Genomic DNA, 12,388 nt, shown 5'->3' with positions numbered 1-12,388 from the left:
ACTATTATAGGCTTTTTAACAATACTATAGTTTTCTGATCATTAAAATATGTTGTCCCTTAAGCAGTTTTGTTGCTCAGTTTGAGAGAGCTGTTTTGTGATTTTTATTCAAGTAAGATTCCTTGGAATTTCCTCCTTTGAATCTATAGACTGCTTGCTAATCACTTACAGTAGGAACTCAGGCAGGTAGTGCTCAGAGAAGAAATAACAGTTACTTAACATAGTAAGCGGTTCTTCAAGATGATTGCCTGCCTGGATCCATGCTGCCTGCCCTCTGTCCCCTTTATTTTGAAATCTTACAGCAGATTTTTGATTTGCAGAAGGAACTGAATTATGGTTGAGGCTGTGCTACATAGGATTTTAGTTTATACGTGTGCAGCCCCAGTCAGTAGTTTCTGAGAATGTTCCAAGCTAAGGCACCTAGGACCCGCATGTCACTTGCTGTCAGGACCCATATAGGCAGTTCTCGAAGAATGTATTATACTGTAGTAAATAGCTGTTTTTTATAAGGGTTTAGAATTCAGTCATTAAAATGTTCTGTGTGGAGAATCTTGGCTCAGAACTTTGCCTGATAGTGATTTTTTCTTATAACCAAACCAGTTTGTCAGAAAATGTTGTTATATGGGCATGTAAACAAATACTGTGCTCTAATCAGAGAATGTAATACTTGGAGTTGTTTTAACATAATGTGACTGCTTCTAATCCTGTTCTGTGTGTGAAATATTAAGTTTTATTGCTAACAGATTCTGTTAGGGTCTTATCCATTGCAGTTAATGAGTGTTTCTTTATTGACTTCATTGGGATTTGATCAGCCCTTTAATGTGGAGAATAAGAATGATTAGTCATCCGTTTGGCACATTAGTCCTAAAAATACTGGTTTTGGTTAAAGAACTCTTTGGTTCTTTTTTTCAGGACACTGCTAGACTTTGTCATACAAGAACATTTTCCATCTGTAAACATGAACGATTCAAATAGATATTTGGTGAGTATAGGAGAGACTTTCACTTTGCATGCATATTATCAACAAAACATCATTTGTATTAACAACATAAAAAAATTTAAAATATTGCAAATATCATTGAAGTGCGCTTGCAATTTTTATTCAAACAGATGTTTGTAAATATTCTTCTTCAGTATTCTTCTTCAATATTCTCATAGTTTTCCCTTCAACTATGTTACTTTACACAAACATATTTATTATGGTAATATCACATTCTCCATTAATGTTTGTTCTCCTTATGCCCTTCATATCCTAACCATAGACTAGTGATGGAGTGCAGGATCATGCTCTACCCTAAATACATGCAATATACTTGATCATTACTACACTTTTGTTTTATTATTATTGCTATTGCAGCTGAATATGTGTATTGTCACACACCTCTGGGTGTTCTTGGATAAGATCATCATGCAGCTAACTCACTGAGCGTGTGTGCCCAAATATTAAAAAGAAACCGAGTATAACGTGCCAACTGTTATTTTTAAATAAATTATATATTTGATAACATAGTGTTTATCTGTATTTATTAATTAAAGGGTTTGAAGTGAAAAATGTTTTTGATTTCAGGACTTTTTCTCTAAAGTGGTATTGGAGACTGCAAATCTGATTGCATTGTGGATGTCAGTGGGCTTTGCTCATGGTAAGTGATGATAGCTCAGTTAAATTATTGGTGTGGTAATTGTAAAATATTAAGGTCTGTTAAAAGTCCCTTTACCCGTAATAAACTCAAAGCCTTTTGGTTTTGGTATTTGTTTTGTTTAAATTTCCCTAGAATGTATCCGTGTTTATTAAAAAAAATAAAAAAGAGTTAAAAACGGTGCAAAAAATAATTTCACAGTTTTTTGGGTAATTATCAGGGTTAATATTGGGGAGATAGGAGGACAGAAAATAGCAACAAGTAGAGAAAAGTAAGAGTATTGAAAGTTAAAATAGTTTAGTGCTGTGGTTTATTTCATGAACTGTATATTAACAGTACATGGGTATATACATGTGTGTGTGTGCGTCCGTGTGTGTGTGTTTCTTCCAGTACATTGCCTTACTTTTAACAGATAGCCCCACACTAACACTTAGATTAATTTATTATTAACATAAACACATCTATCTAATACAGTGTATTGGATTTTCTTAAGATAATTAGTATTTTCATGTGCTTGAAGGGTTCAAAATTCAGGTGAAAATTGGTAAAAACCAAAAAAAAATAGCTTTTGTAAAACCTGGGGATTTTTTTGGTAGAGATTAGTAAAAACCAAAAATGAAGATCCTTACATATACTCAATAATGGCTTTTGCTTTGTCATGTTTAATTCTCCTCCTTTTTGTCCTTTATTTCAAACTTTTTGGCATTTTTGCCTACAATAATACCCCTGTTGTTGATTAGCACTTCTGCAAGTTTTCTCTGACAGATTCAAGAGATATTCTGATTTTCAAAGTGCAGACAGATTAGGAAGAGGCAAAAGACTGGTATAGTACATGGGCTTCTCAAAAAATTCTTTAAGAAGGGTTGCTGGTTAGTGGCAAAGAACACAGTTTTATCAATATTACTTATTTAGGTCAATCTACTGGATTTTTTTTAAAGTGAACCCTTTAGATGATACAATACAGTGGTTGTTTTTGAAAGACAGTTACACTGACATACCACTAGTGCATGTAATAGTGTTTTGTAATATATGCAGAGGCCACATGTTGGTGTCATATAATGGGCATGAGTTTGGGATGCCTTCATTAGATCCTATCTTATATAGTCAGATAGTGCAGTGGTGCGGCAATATCAGTACCTAAATTCACTGAGATATGAATTTGTTTATTTGTAAAACCACTGTACTATCAATATGCTATGAAACTTTGTTTCAGAATTATACCCCATAAGTAGAATCAGCATTATACTGCTAATATACCGCACACACAACTCACAAGGAAAGGAAAATAATTGATCAAATGTGCAAGAGGTAGTCATAGTTCCTCAATGTCGCCACTGAAAGTAAAAGGAGACAGTGCCATCTAGGCATAGAAACAAGATGAGATATCACAGAGACATCAGATGTTTTCAGTTTTGATATATAAAATGCCTGCAAAGTTGGGAACAAGGGACTGAACTTAAAATCCAGACTCTCATCTGCTGGGCCCAACTTTAGTTATTGTAATTTAAATCCACTGTAATCTAGGCTTTTCAGCAACTTTTCTGCTTTTGATGAATCAGCAGTGTGTAGAGTAAACAACTTTATTGTTTTAATAGTTGTATTTTTGTTGTTGATTAATTCTAGGTGTGTGCAATACAGATAACTTCAGTTTGTTATCCATAACAATAGATTATGGTCCATTTGGTTTTATGGAGTCCTATGATCCAAGTGAGTATAGCACATGTATTTGAATATACCTTTTTTGTTGGACATGAAATTCCTTCTTATTGTGTTGTTATATAGTTTTTGTTTGCTCAGAATGTTCTTAACATTATTAGCACATGGATCCTGCATGTGTGTACTATTGCATGTACATTGGTCAAAAAATAAGTTTTGTGCATCTAGTTGCATTTTAGATGAGAGAGCAGTTTTACTGTGTGTTACACAAGTTCTATTTTAAACTGTACACTAAAAAACTTGTAGATAATGTATATTACTACTAAACCCATTTCCATGAAGAATCTCTCATACTGACATTCATCAGATTCCCAGATGCTACAGCAGAAATCCAGAAAACTCCGTAAAAATTGAATACAGCTAAAAGTAGCCAAAAGCAAAATCTATGTATGAATTTCTATATGTCATCTTTTATCATTTTGACTTTACTGTCACAACTGTTAATACAGGGGGTAAAAGTCAAATCTGCCCAGTTATGACACTCCACTGTAAATCTTTAATTGAAAGCAAGAATTACATTACTCTCTCCATCTGTAATAAATAGACATAGGTCCAGAAGATGGTCTTCAGATGTACGTTTCATTTAGGCTGGGGTTTGGAAGTCAAATGATGGCTGGGGGTCAGGCTCAATGGTGTTGAAATCTCACTGTCCATTTTCATAAGATTACAGGCTCAAATGATGAAAATCTCGTGAAACCTGATCTTGTACACCTTAGGCATATCTCAGCTGGAACCTTAAAAGAGGCTCTTCTAGTTTGAGTTCTTTCCCTGAAGCCAAACCAGAGGAGTGGATGTAGATCTGCGGATTCAGATTTGAACATGTACCTCAGCTCCCAAAATTCACAGTTGTGTAGGTGGTCTGGGGAGAAGAGTGGGTTGCATTTGAAGTAGTGTTTTGGGCCCACCTCTAATAACAATGAATCAAACAAAGTAGAATTCCTGTTTGACACCAGCTCTGAGATGCTGTTCGTAGTCACAGTCCTTGTTTTGTTTCCTTCTGAGTGCTAGGGCAGATCCCCATTAGTATTGCTTCTGGTGGTAGCTTCCTCAGAGAGTGCAAAGGAGGATCCAGGACAACAGCCTTTTCCCCCCATAGACACCGAACAGCAGAGCTGGCCCTGTTCTGGACAAGAAGTGCATGCTGCATCCTTTCTGAGGTTGATGCTGTGGCTATGTTTACCCTTTGCTCCTGGAAGCATTATGCCTTTCATGAAGGGTATGCGTTTGCCTATTCGCCACTCCTTAAAGTGGTCTTTCTTATACTGCAACATTTTAGCCCTAAATATTTCAGAAGCAAATATATAATTATATATAATTTGAAATAATATTTATGTTCAGATAATTAGGGTCACTACGCTACTTAAAAATATATGCATCTCATTTACTGAGATTACATCATAAAAATATTTTATTGTTCGGAAGTCCAGAATCCCTAGGCATCGAATCATATGATATTTAATAGTAGCATTATTTATATTAAAGAATACTGAAAAACATTATTCTGAGTGTAAAAAAGAATTGGCTGTTTAAATATCTGAATTTATTCTGTGTCTTGAAGTAGGAAAACAACACTTGTGACCATCTGGGAACTTGTGTTCTAAGAATGTATTCCTTACTCTGGCAAATGTTAGATCCCGGGCTAATCCAGTGTAAATAAATATTCTTGTGTTTGGAGTACTCTGAGTTAATATTTAGTGCTTGCAAGACTTCTGTTAGTTTGCTGTGTAAATATGAAAAATTAACCTCTTTAAAATATTAAACTTTCGTTGTTTATTCTAATTAATCTGTTTGAAATGTAGTGCTTTGTTTCAAACAGATTTTGTTCCAAACACATCTGATGATGAAAGGAGGTATAAAATAGGAAACCAAGCAAATGTTGGGATGTTTAATCTGAACAAGCTGTTACAAGCTCTAAAACCTGTATTGGATCGCAGACAAAAGCATCTGTAAGTTATTCTTAAAAATATCTTCACACTTAAAAGAACTAGAGAGAGATGCTATAATGGCCATATGTGTAGGAGAAAAGGGGGCTCTTTTTTTAGGAAGTTTGATTTCTAAACAGAAAGTATTTTTTGGATATGTTATGGGCCAAACAAGACTGTTTTTAAAACAAATAGAAAAAATATCAAAATGGGGTAAGAGGGAAGTTTTTCATAAATAGGTACAAGCCAGAGGAAGGTTTCACACTTGAATGTGAAGCTGAATTGTGTCTTTGGTATTACTGTTGGTCAATAGGATTTGATATTTCCTTACTTTTATAGTGCTTTCCAGATTCTGGAGGGATACTCTGAGCATTATTATAGCCGGTATGTACTTCCATAATTCAGATTTTAAAGAAGCATATATTATAGAATATGTTTTCGGAACAATGTCTTCGCCTTCATAACTTCTGTTACTACTTTCAGTTTTACAGAACTATTCAGAGCAAAATTGGGTCTCCTTGGGGAGAGTGAGGATGATAACTATTTGATTGCTTTTCTCCTAAAAGTGAGTTTATTATTGGCCATTCTTTTGGGGATATTTGAACTGATGTCTAATATTTTAAAAACACTGATAGAAATGTATTTAATTTCATTAGCTCATGGAAGATACAAAGGCTGATTTTACAATGGCATTTCGGCAGCTTAGTGAGATTACTCAAGACCAGCTAAAAGAGCTCCGTGTTCCTCAGGTATTAATTAATATATTATATTTTAGGAACATTTTATTGGCCTTTGAGCTCACCGAGGCAAGTCTGGAATGAATAAGTGACTAATTAAGGGTACATAGTGAAAACTGCATACATCAGGTATGTCTTCTGAGCACCTTCAGCCACATTAGATGAAAGGATTGCTAAGAGAATGCTATCTCCTAACATGTTTTATTGCTTTTTAAGTGTATATGTTTAAACAGCAGAAATATTAATAGGAAAAAACCACTTTTGTTAGCATAGAGATAGCTAAAAGCGGTTCTTCATAAAGCATATATGGTATCTTCAAAGTTTACGTTCTACAGCCTTTACAGACAAAGTTTACGTTCTACACCCTGTTGCATCTGCAAACTTTATGTTTCTTCTTCGAGCAGTGTCCACTTCAGGTGAGCTCACACCCTTGCACCTTTAATCAGATTTTTGGTAGTAGTGCCCATTTGGTCCGTGTATGTGACCTACGCTTCCTTGGGCCCCGATTAAAGGCTATATAGGGCTGCCTGGTGAACCAGCCCAGTTCCTTCTCAACCTCGTGGGCCTAACACAGAGCATTAGTGGTCTAACTTTTGAAGTTTCTGAGCCTGGTTACCCTTCTTTAGTTTATTGTTTTTTCTTTAGTTATTTTATTTACTTTTTATTTAGGGGGATTTTCTCTTGATCCCTTTTCCCCTTTGGGGAGGGGAAACTTCCCAAGTTAAATTGCTTTGCCCGGGGGTATGTCAGACTTTCCAGGCTTCAAGCAGTTTATCTCTTACTGGGAGGCCATTCCATTCAGTGACTGGCATTCCCGTTGTCTCTGTTGCTTTGGAGTGTCTCATATCCCACGTAAGTGCTCCATCTGCTCAACTTTTAAGGGCAGGGCAAAAAAACACTGAGAGATAAAATTGAGATTCTTAAGGATGGAGCGTTCCCTCCAGCTGGCCTCAGCTCCAGGTCAGGAGACCCCCCTCGATGTCAGTCACTTAATTAACAGAGTGCTCCGTCAACTTTGACATGTTCACCTGCATTTACCTAAGGTAGATCCACAGACAAGACCCACAAAAACCAAAGTCTTTCTCCACAGGAAGAGTCCACTTCAAAAAGACCTCAGTCCCTGCAGAGCAAGACTGCTGTGGAGACCTGGTGTCCCACCTTGGGTATGACTGAGGCTCCAGATGCTCTCGGAATCGATCCTGTGCCTCAGGTGCCGGGCTCAGCAGAAGAAAAGCATGCTTCATCGAAGCATTCCACGCCTCAGAGAACAGTACCCGCAACTTCTTTGGTAAAGTCTACATCTAAGTTGGCCACTAAGATGGCGTCAGTACCGGAAAGACACCATGCCTCTTATCCACTCTCAGCAGTCCCCAAGGCATCTTCATCAGTACCATCTATTTCAATCAGAGTGGACTTGCCAGAACAGCATATACCCTCAGTACCAATAATGGAATGATGCCCCACTCTTCAAACCAACCCGATATCATAGGGGTTCAGATTCTCAAGGGATCTATTTGTTTCAGAGAAGCTGGAGTCTCTCTTCTTGGTCGGTACCAGGAGGTTATCAGTACCAAGAAAAGCACAGTCACTGAGATGGGACCTTTCCACAGTACTGCTTGACTTGCCAACATCTTCAGAGAGTACTGGTGGTCCCCTTCTTGAAGAGGAGGAATTTTCCCCCAATTTGAATATTTTGATCCAGGGATTTCCATCCTGACACTTCTAACAAGAGCGGGGAGTTGCATCAAAGACCAGCCCGTGTATCCCAGACCTTGTTCAAGCACAAGTGGTTGCCACCCCTGTCAAGGCTGATTCCGCGCTCTGGCACTTCGAGTGCAGAAGGCGGGGGCTCGCAAGGACTCTAAAAATTAATACTTGCCACTCCAGGCTTGTATTAAACTCCCAAGGTTACAGCTTTTCTCTGACCTTGGATTGGTAGATGCTGCCACCACCCAAGTGCAGAACCGCTTTGAGAGACCAGGAAGGCTCACTTGGGAATTCCTTCCTGTGGGATACCCTCAAGCCCTTTCACACGCTCCTCCGGGGAAGAGCTGAGTGGGGTGGGGGGGGGAAGGAAATTAGCTGTTGCCACTAGCTAATTAAATAATATGAACAAACCTCTTAAGACACACAAATCCAGTTCTGTTTTTAAAAAAGGTAAATTGTATTTTAAAAAAAAAGGAAGGAAAATACATCTGGGAACTCAGCTGTTGCTAGATTTTAAAAGAGCAATTACAAGGATTAAGCACCAAGAATAGTTTTCTTGAGGTCCAGCTTAAACGTTACAAGCAAAACAAAAGCACTGGGGTTAGCACAGAGGAATCCACAAGCCATAAAGAAACAAAGGCATAAACCTAATCTTGTCTTCCTAGACATTTTCTGATCTACTTACATATCTGGGGTTTCAGATGAGTAGTTTCTAGGTATGATACTGATGACTTGTCATACCTGGTCCCAAGATTTTTACAGCATCGCTGCTCCGTCCCCCTCTTCCCGGAAGAACAACCACTGACAGACAGAGGGGAAATTTTTTTCTCAAGTTTAAAAAGTTCTAGCCTTCCCATTGGCTCTTTTGGTCAGGTGCCCACTCACTTTCTTTTACCTATGTATAGCAGTGAGACTTTTTAACCCTTTACAGGTAAAGCAAGGAGAGAACAGCTACTAAGAGGGATTTTATAGCAAGCTGGCTGGCTGGGTGTCCATAAAAGGGAGCTATTCCCCCTCCCCTTCATTTATCACAGCCCCCTTTTGGTCCTTCTCAGTGGCCTACTGGGATCCATCAGCAGTTTCACCATGCCCCTAGTCTCTCTTTCAGAAAATACAGGGGAGAAGTTCCTGTACTCCAGCTTCTCCTCCTCTCTTACCTCACGCACCTTGGAGGGGCAGGAGGTCAGGGCAGATAAAGAGGTCACTCCCCAAACAAACATTTCTTCATGTTCCCCAGATGAAGCTGTTATATCTCCCTCACTGACTGTGGCTGACGACTTTGGACACTTCTAAGAGTTAATGAAGTGCATTGCAAATTCCCTCCAGATCAGGAAGTCACAACATAAGCTCCTGGACATCCTCCAATGGACTCCCTCTATCCGAGTTGCCCTGTTTATTAATGAGGCTCAGTCAGTTGTGTAGCTAGGTGGAGTGAACCGGGGCAGCGGGCATAAAAAAAGGTGCCACCCACTTGTACTCACTGGGCGGTGCTCTGGGTCCTCGGCGGCACTGAAGGCCCCCGCCGCCGAAATGCCACCAAGGAGCCGGAGCACGTGCAGGCCCCCACCGCCAATGAGCTGGAGCACCGCTGGGTGAGTAAAAATTTAAAAAGGCACCACTTGTGCTCAGAGGGGGAGCGGCCGCTACGCTACTGGGCTCAGTTGGATCCTGCCAAATCCGACTGGGAGTTCCCTGCGATGATTCTGCTGAAGTGCAAATGAACCGATAAGAAAATGTTACATCCCAGCTAAGGACTCTGAATTTCTGTTCACCAGTCCAACACCAAAGTTCTTGGTTGTGCAGGCACTAAATGAACACGGCAGATAATGTTATGCGAAGGCCGTGCCATGTCATAAGTACCAAAAATGCTTTGATCTATTCAGAAGAAAGAGCTATTCATCCATGACTCTTCAGTTTAGGATCGCGAACTATCAAGCTCTCATGGCTAAATAAAATCACTCAAATTATGCCAAATTCACCACCTTTATTGAGCATCTGGTGGATGATCAACATGACCAGTTTCAGGCGATTGTTAATGAGGGTCATCTGTTAACTAGAACATCACTACAGGCCTCTTTGGATGCAGCCGACGCTGCCGCTCAGTCCATCTCTGTGGCAGTAGTCATGCAGAGGGCTTCCTGACTCTAGCTGTCTCGATTCCCAAGGGAGGTCCAAATCATGGTTGAAGACCTTCTCTTTGATGGCCTCAAACTGTTTGCTGAGTCCACTGATGATTCTCTGTGTACTCTTAAGAATTCCAGAACCACGTTAAAATCCTTTGGAATTTACATGCCTACAAACAAGTGACAATTCTGTAGATCCCAAACTGCACAAAGATCCCTTCCCACTTCATTCTTAGGTTTTCAGAGACCGTATCAACCTCCTAGGAAAAAGTCAAGGTTCCAAAGGAAGAGATCACCTGCTCCTTCTGTGCCTGCTACTGAATCATCATTATCATCTAAGCATTAGTTTTGATGGACTGGTCAAACTATCTCTCAATACCAAGCTACATATACACCATTTTACCCATCTTCCACTCTTTGGAAACTGTTTCTCCCATTTTCTTTTTGCAATGGAGAGAATCACATCAGACAAATGGATGCTAGAGGTAATAAGATCAGGATACTCTATCCATTTTACCTCCCTTCCCCATCCCTCTTCACGGACCCCTCTCCTGAGCACCTCTTAAAGCAAGAAGTTTTAACCCACTTCTGCAAATGGGTGCAATAGAACCAGTTCCTGTTCTGCACAGAGGGAAGGGGTTTTATTCCAGCTGCTTTCTGGTCCTGAAAAAAAAAAAGGACAGTGGAGACCAATTTTAGATCTAAGACTCCTAAATAACTTTGTCAAGTCTCAAAAATTCAGGATGGTGTGACTTACATTTATAATTCAGTGATTACTACTGGGGGATTGGTTTTTAGCCCTCAACCTTCAGGATGACTATTTTCATATCACAATTCACCCATTTCACAAATGATTCCTGTGCTTTTCAGTAGACCAGGGCCACTTTCAATATCGAGTGCTCCCATTTGGCCTTTTGTCTGACACAAGAGTATTCTCAAAGGTGCCGGCAGCGGTCGCAGCTTATCTTCGACATCCGGGGATAACCATTTTTCTATGTCTCGACGACTGGCTACTCAAAGGCTGGTTTTACAATGAGGTTTTTGACACCATAAAGAGGATGAGCTCTCTGTTCCATGAGCTAGGGTTGCAGCTCAACATTGAGAAATTCAAGTTGAACCCAGTACAAAGAACAGAGTTCATAAGAGCCTCCTTGGACACTATATCAGCTAGGACTTATCTTCTCCTTAATGGATTCTTGATGTTAGTGAATCTTGTCTCAAAGATTCAAATCAGCCCATAGATATCAAAAAGAAGTTGTCTTCAATTGCTCAGACACATGGCAGCCTGCACTTCTGTGATGCGATGTGCCAGGCTCCACCTTTGATATTTCCAGGGCTGGCTCAGGACTGTTTATACTCCAAACAAACACAGCTTGAACAAGTTAGTGTCGGTCTCTCATCAGGTAAGAGAGTCTCTCAGTTGGTGGAGGGACATCAACAAAGTCATCACGGGGACTCCGTTTGTTCAGCCTCCTCCCCCATCACTAAAATGACAGATGCAGCCCTGAGGGGTTGGGGGATGCCTTTGGGGACCTTCACAGACCATGGCAAATGGTCTTCCCAGGAGATACGACTACACATCAACCTCATCGAACAGAGGGCAGTCAGGAATGCGTGTATCCACTTCCTCCCTTTAATCTCCCTTTTGGAGATGCCTTCCTCATTTCATGAACAAAAGGCTTTTGTCAAGGTTCCTTCCCCACTCTGAACTCTAGGGTACAGATGTGGGGACCTGCATGAAAAAACCCCTAAGCTTATTTTTACCAGCTTAGGTTAAAACTTCCCCAAGGTACAAACTATTTTACCTTTTGCCCCTGGACTTTATTGCTGCTGCCACCACCAAGCGTCTAACAAAAATATAACAGGGAAAGAGCCCGCTTGGAAACGTCTTTCCTCCCAAACCCTACACCCCCTTTCCTGGGAAAGGCTCCTCACCAATTTGCAGAGGTGAACACAGACCCAAACCCTTGGATCTTAAGAACAATGAAAAAGCAATCAGGTTCTTAAAAGAAGAATTTTAATTGAAGAAAAAAAGTAAAAGAATCACCTCTGTAAAATCAGGATGGTAAATACCTTACAGGGTAATCAGATTCAAAAAATTGAGAATCCCTCTAGGCAAAACCTTAAGTTACAAAAAGACACAAAAACAGGAATATACATTCCATTCAGCACAACTTATTTTATCAGCCATTTAAACAAAACAGAATCTAATGCATATCTAACTAGATTGCTTATTAGCCCTTTACAGGAGTTCTGACCTGCATTCCTGCTCTGGTCCCGGCAAAAACAACACACAGACAGAGAGAACCTTTGTTTCTCCCCCCCCGGCTCCAGCTGTGAAAGTCTCTTGTCTCCTCATTGGTCATTTTGGTCAGGTGCCAGCGAGGTTATCCTAGCTTCTTAACCCTTTACAGGTGAAAGGGTTTTTCCTCCGGCCAGGAGGGATTTAAAGGTGTTTACCCTTCCCTTTATATTTATGATAGCTTTCCATATGTATTTCCCCCAACACCTCTGATTCTGAAGGCGATCAACAGGATCAAGCACAAC

General features: G+C 39.9%; 1 protein-coding gene across 10 annotated transcripts in view; it reads left to right on the top strand.

Moving 5' to 3' along the window:
- LOC102938901 (protein adenylyltransferase SelO) overlaps positions 1-12,388 on the top strand; it is a 42,824-nt gene that overhangs the window by 10,670 nt on the left and 19,766 nt on the right. For 3 of the 10 annotated variants that reach the window (XM_043541359.1, XM_043541360.1, XM_043541361.1), the window contains exons 9-16: positions 912-981; positions 1,567-1,639; positions 3,260-3,343; positions 4,449-4,568; positions 5,169-5,298; positions 5,614-5,658; positions 5,758-5,839; positions 5,931-6,023. In XM_043541359.1, coding sequence (XP_043397294.1) covers positions 912-981; positions 1,567-1,639; positions 3,260-3,343; positions 4,449-4,568; positions 5,169-5,298; positions 5,614-5,658; positions 5,758-5,839; positions 5,931-6,023 — 697 coding nt within the window. Of the gene's footprint in view, positions 1-911; positions 982-1,566; positions 1,640-3,259; positions 3,344-4,448; positions 4,569-5,168; positions 5,299-5,613; positions 5,659-5,757; positions 5,840-5,930; positions 6,024-6,049; positions 6,141-6,346; positions 11,968-12,388 lie in introns of those variants that run through there. The other 7 variants (XM_043541363.1, XM_007058483.4, XM_043541364.1 and 4 more) reach the window with 4 other exon arrangements.

Source organism: Chelonia mydas, chromosome 2, assembly GCF_015237465.2.
Source record: "Chelonia mydas isolate rCheMyd1 chromosome 2, rCheMyd1.pri.v2, whole genome shotgun sequence".
Taxonomy (NCBI): domain Eukaryota; kingdom Metazoa; phylum Chordata; order Testudines; family Cheloniidae; genus Chelonia; species Chelonia mydas.
The sequence above is the reverse complement of the archived record's forward strand: the minus strand, read 5'-3'. Positions and strand labels throughout refer to the sequence as shown.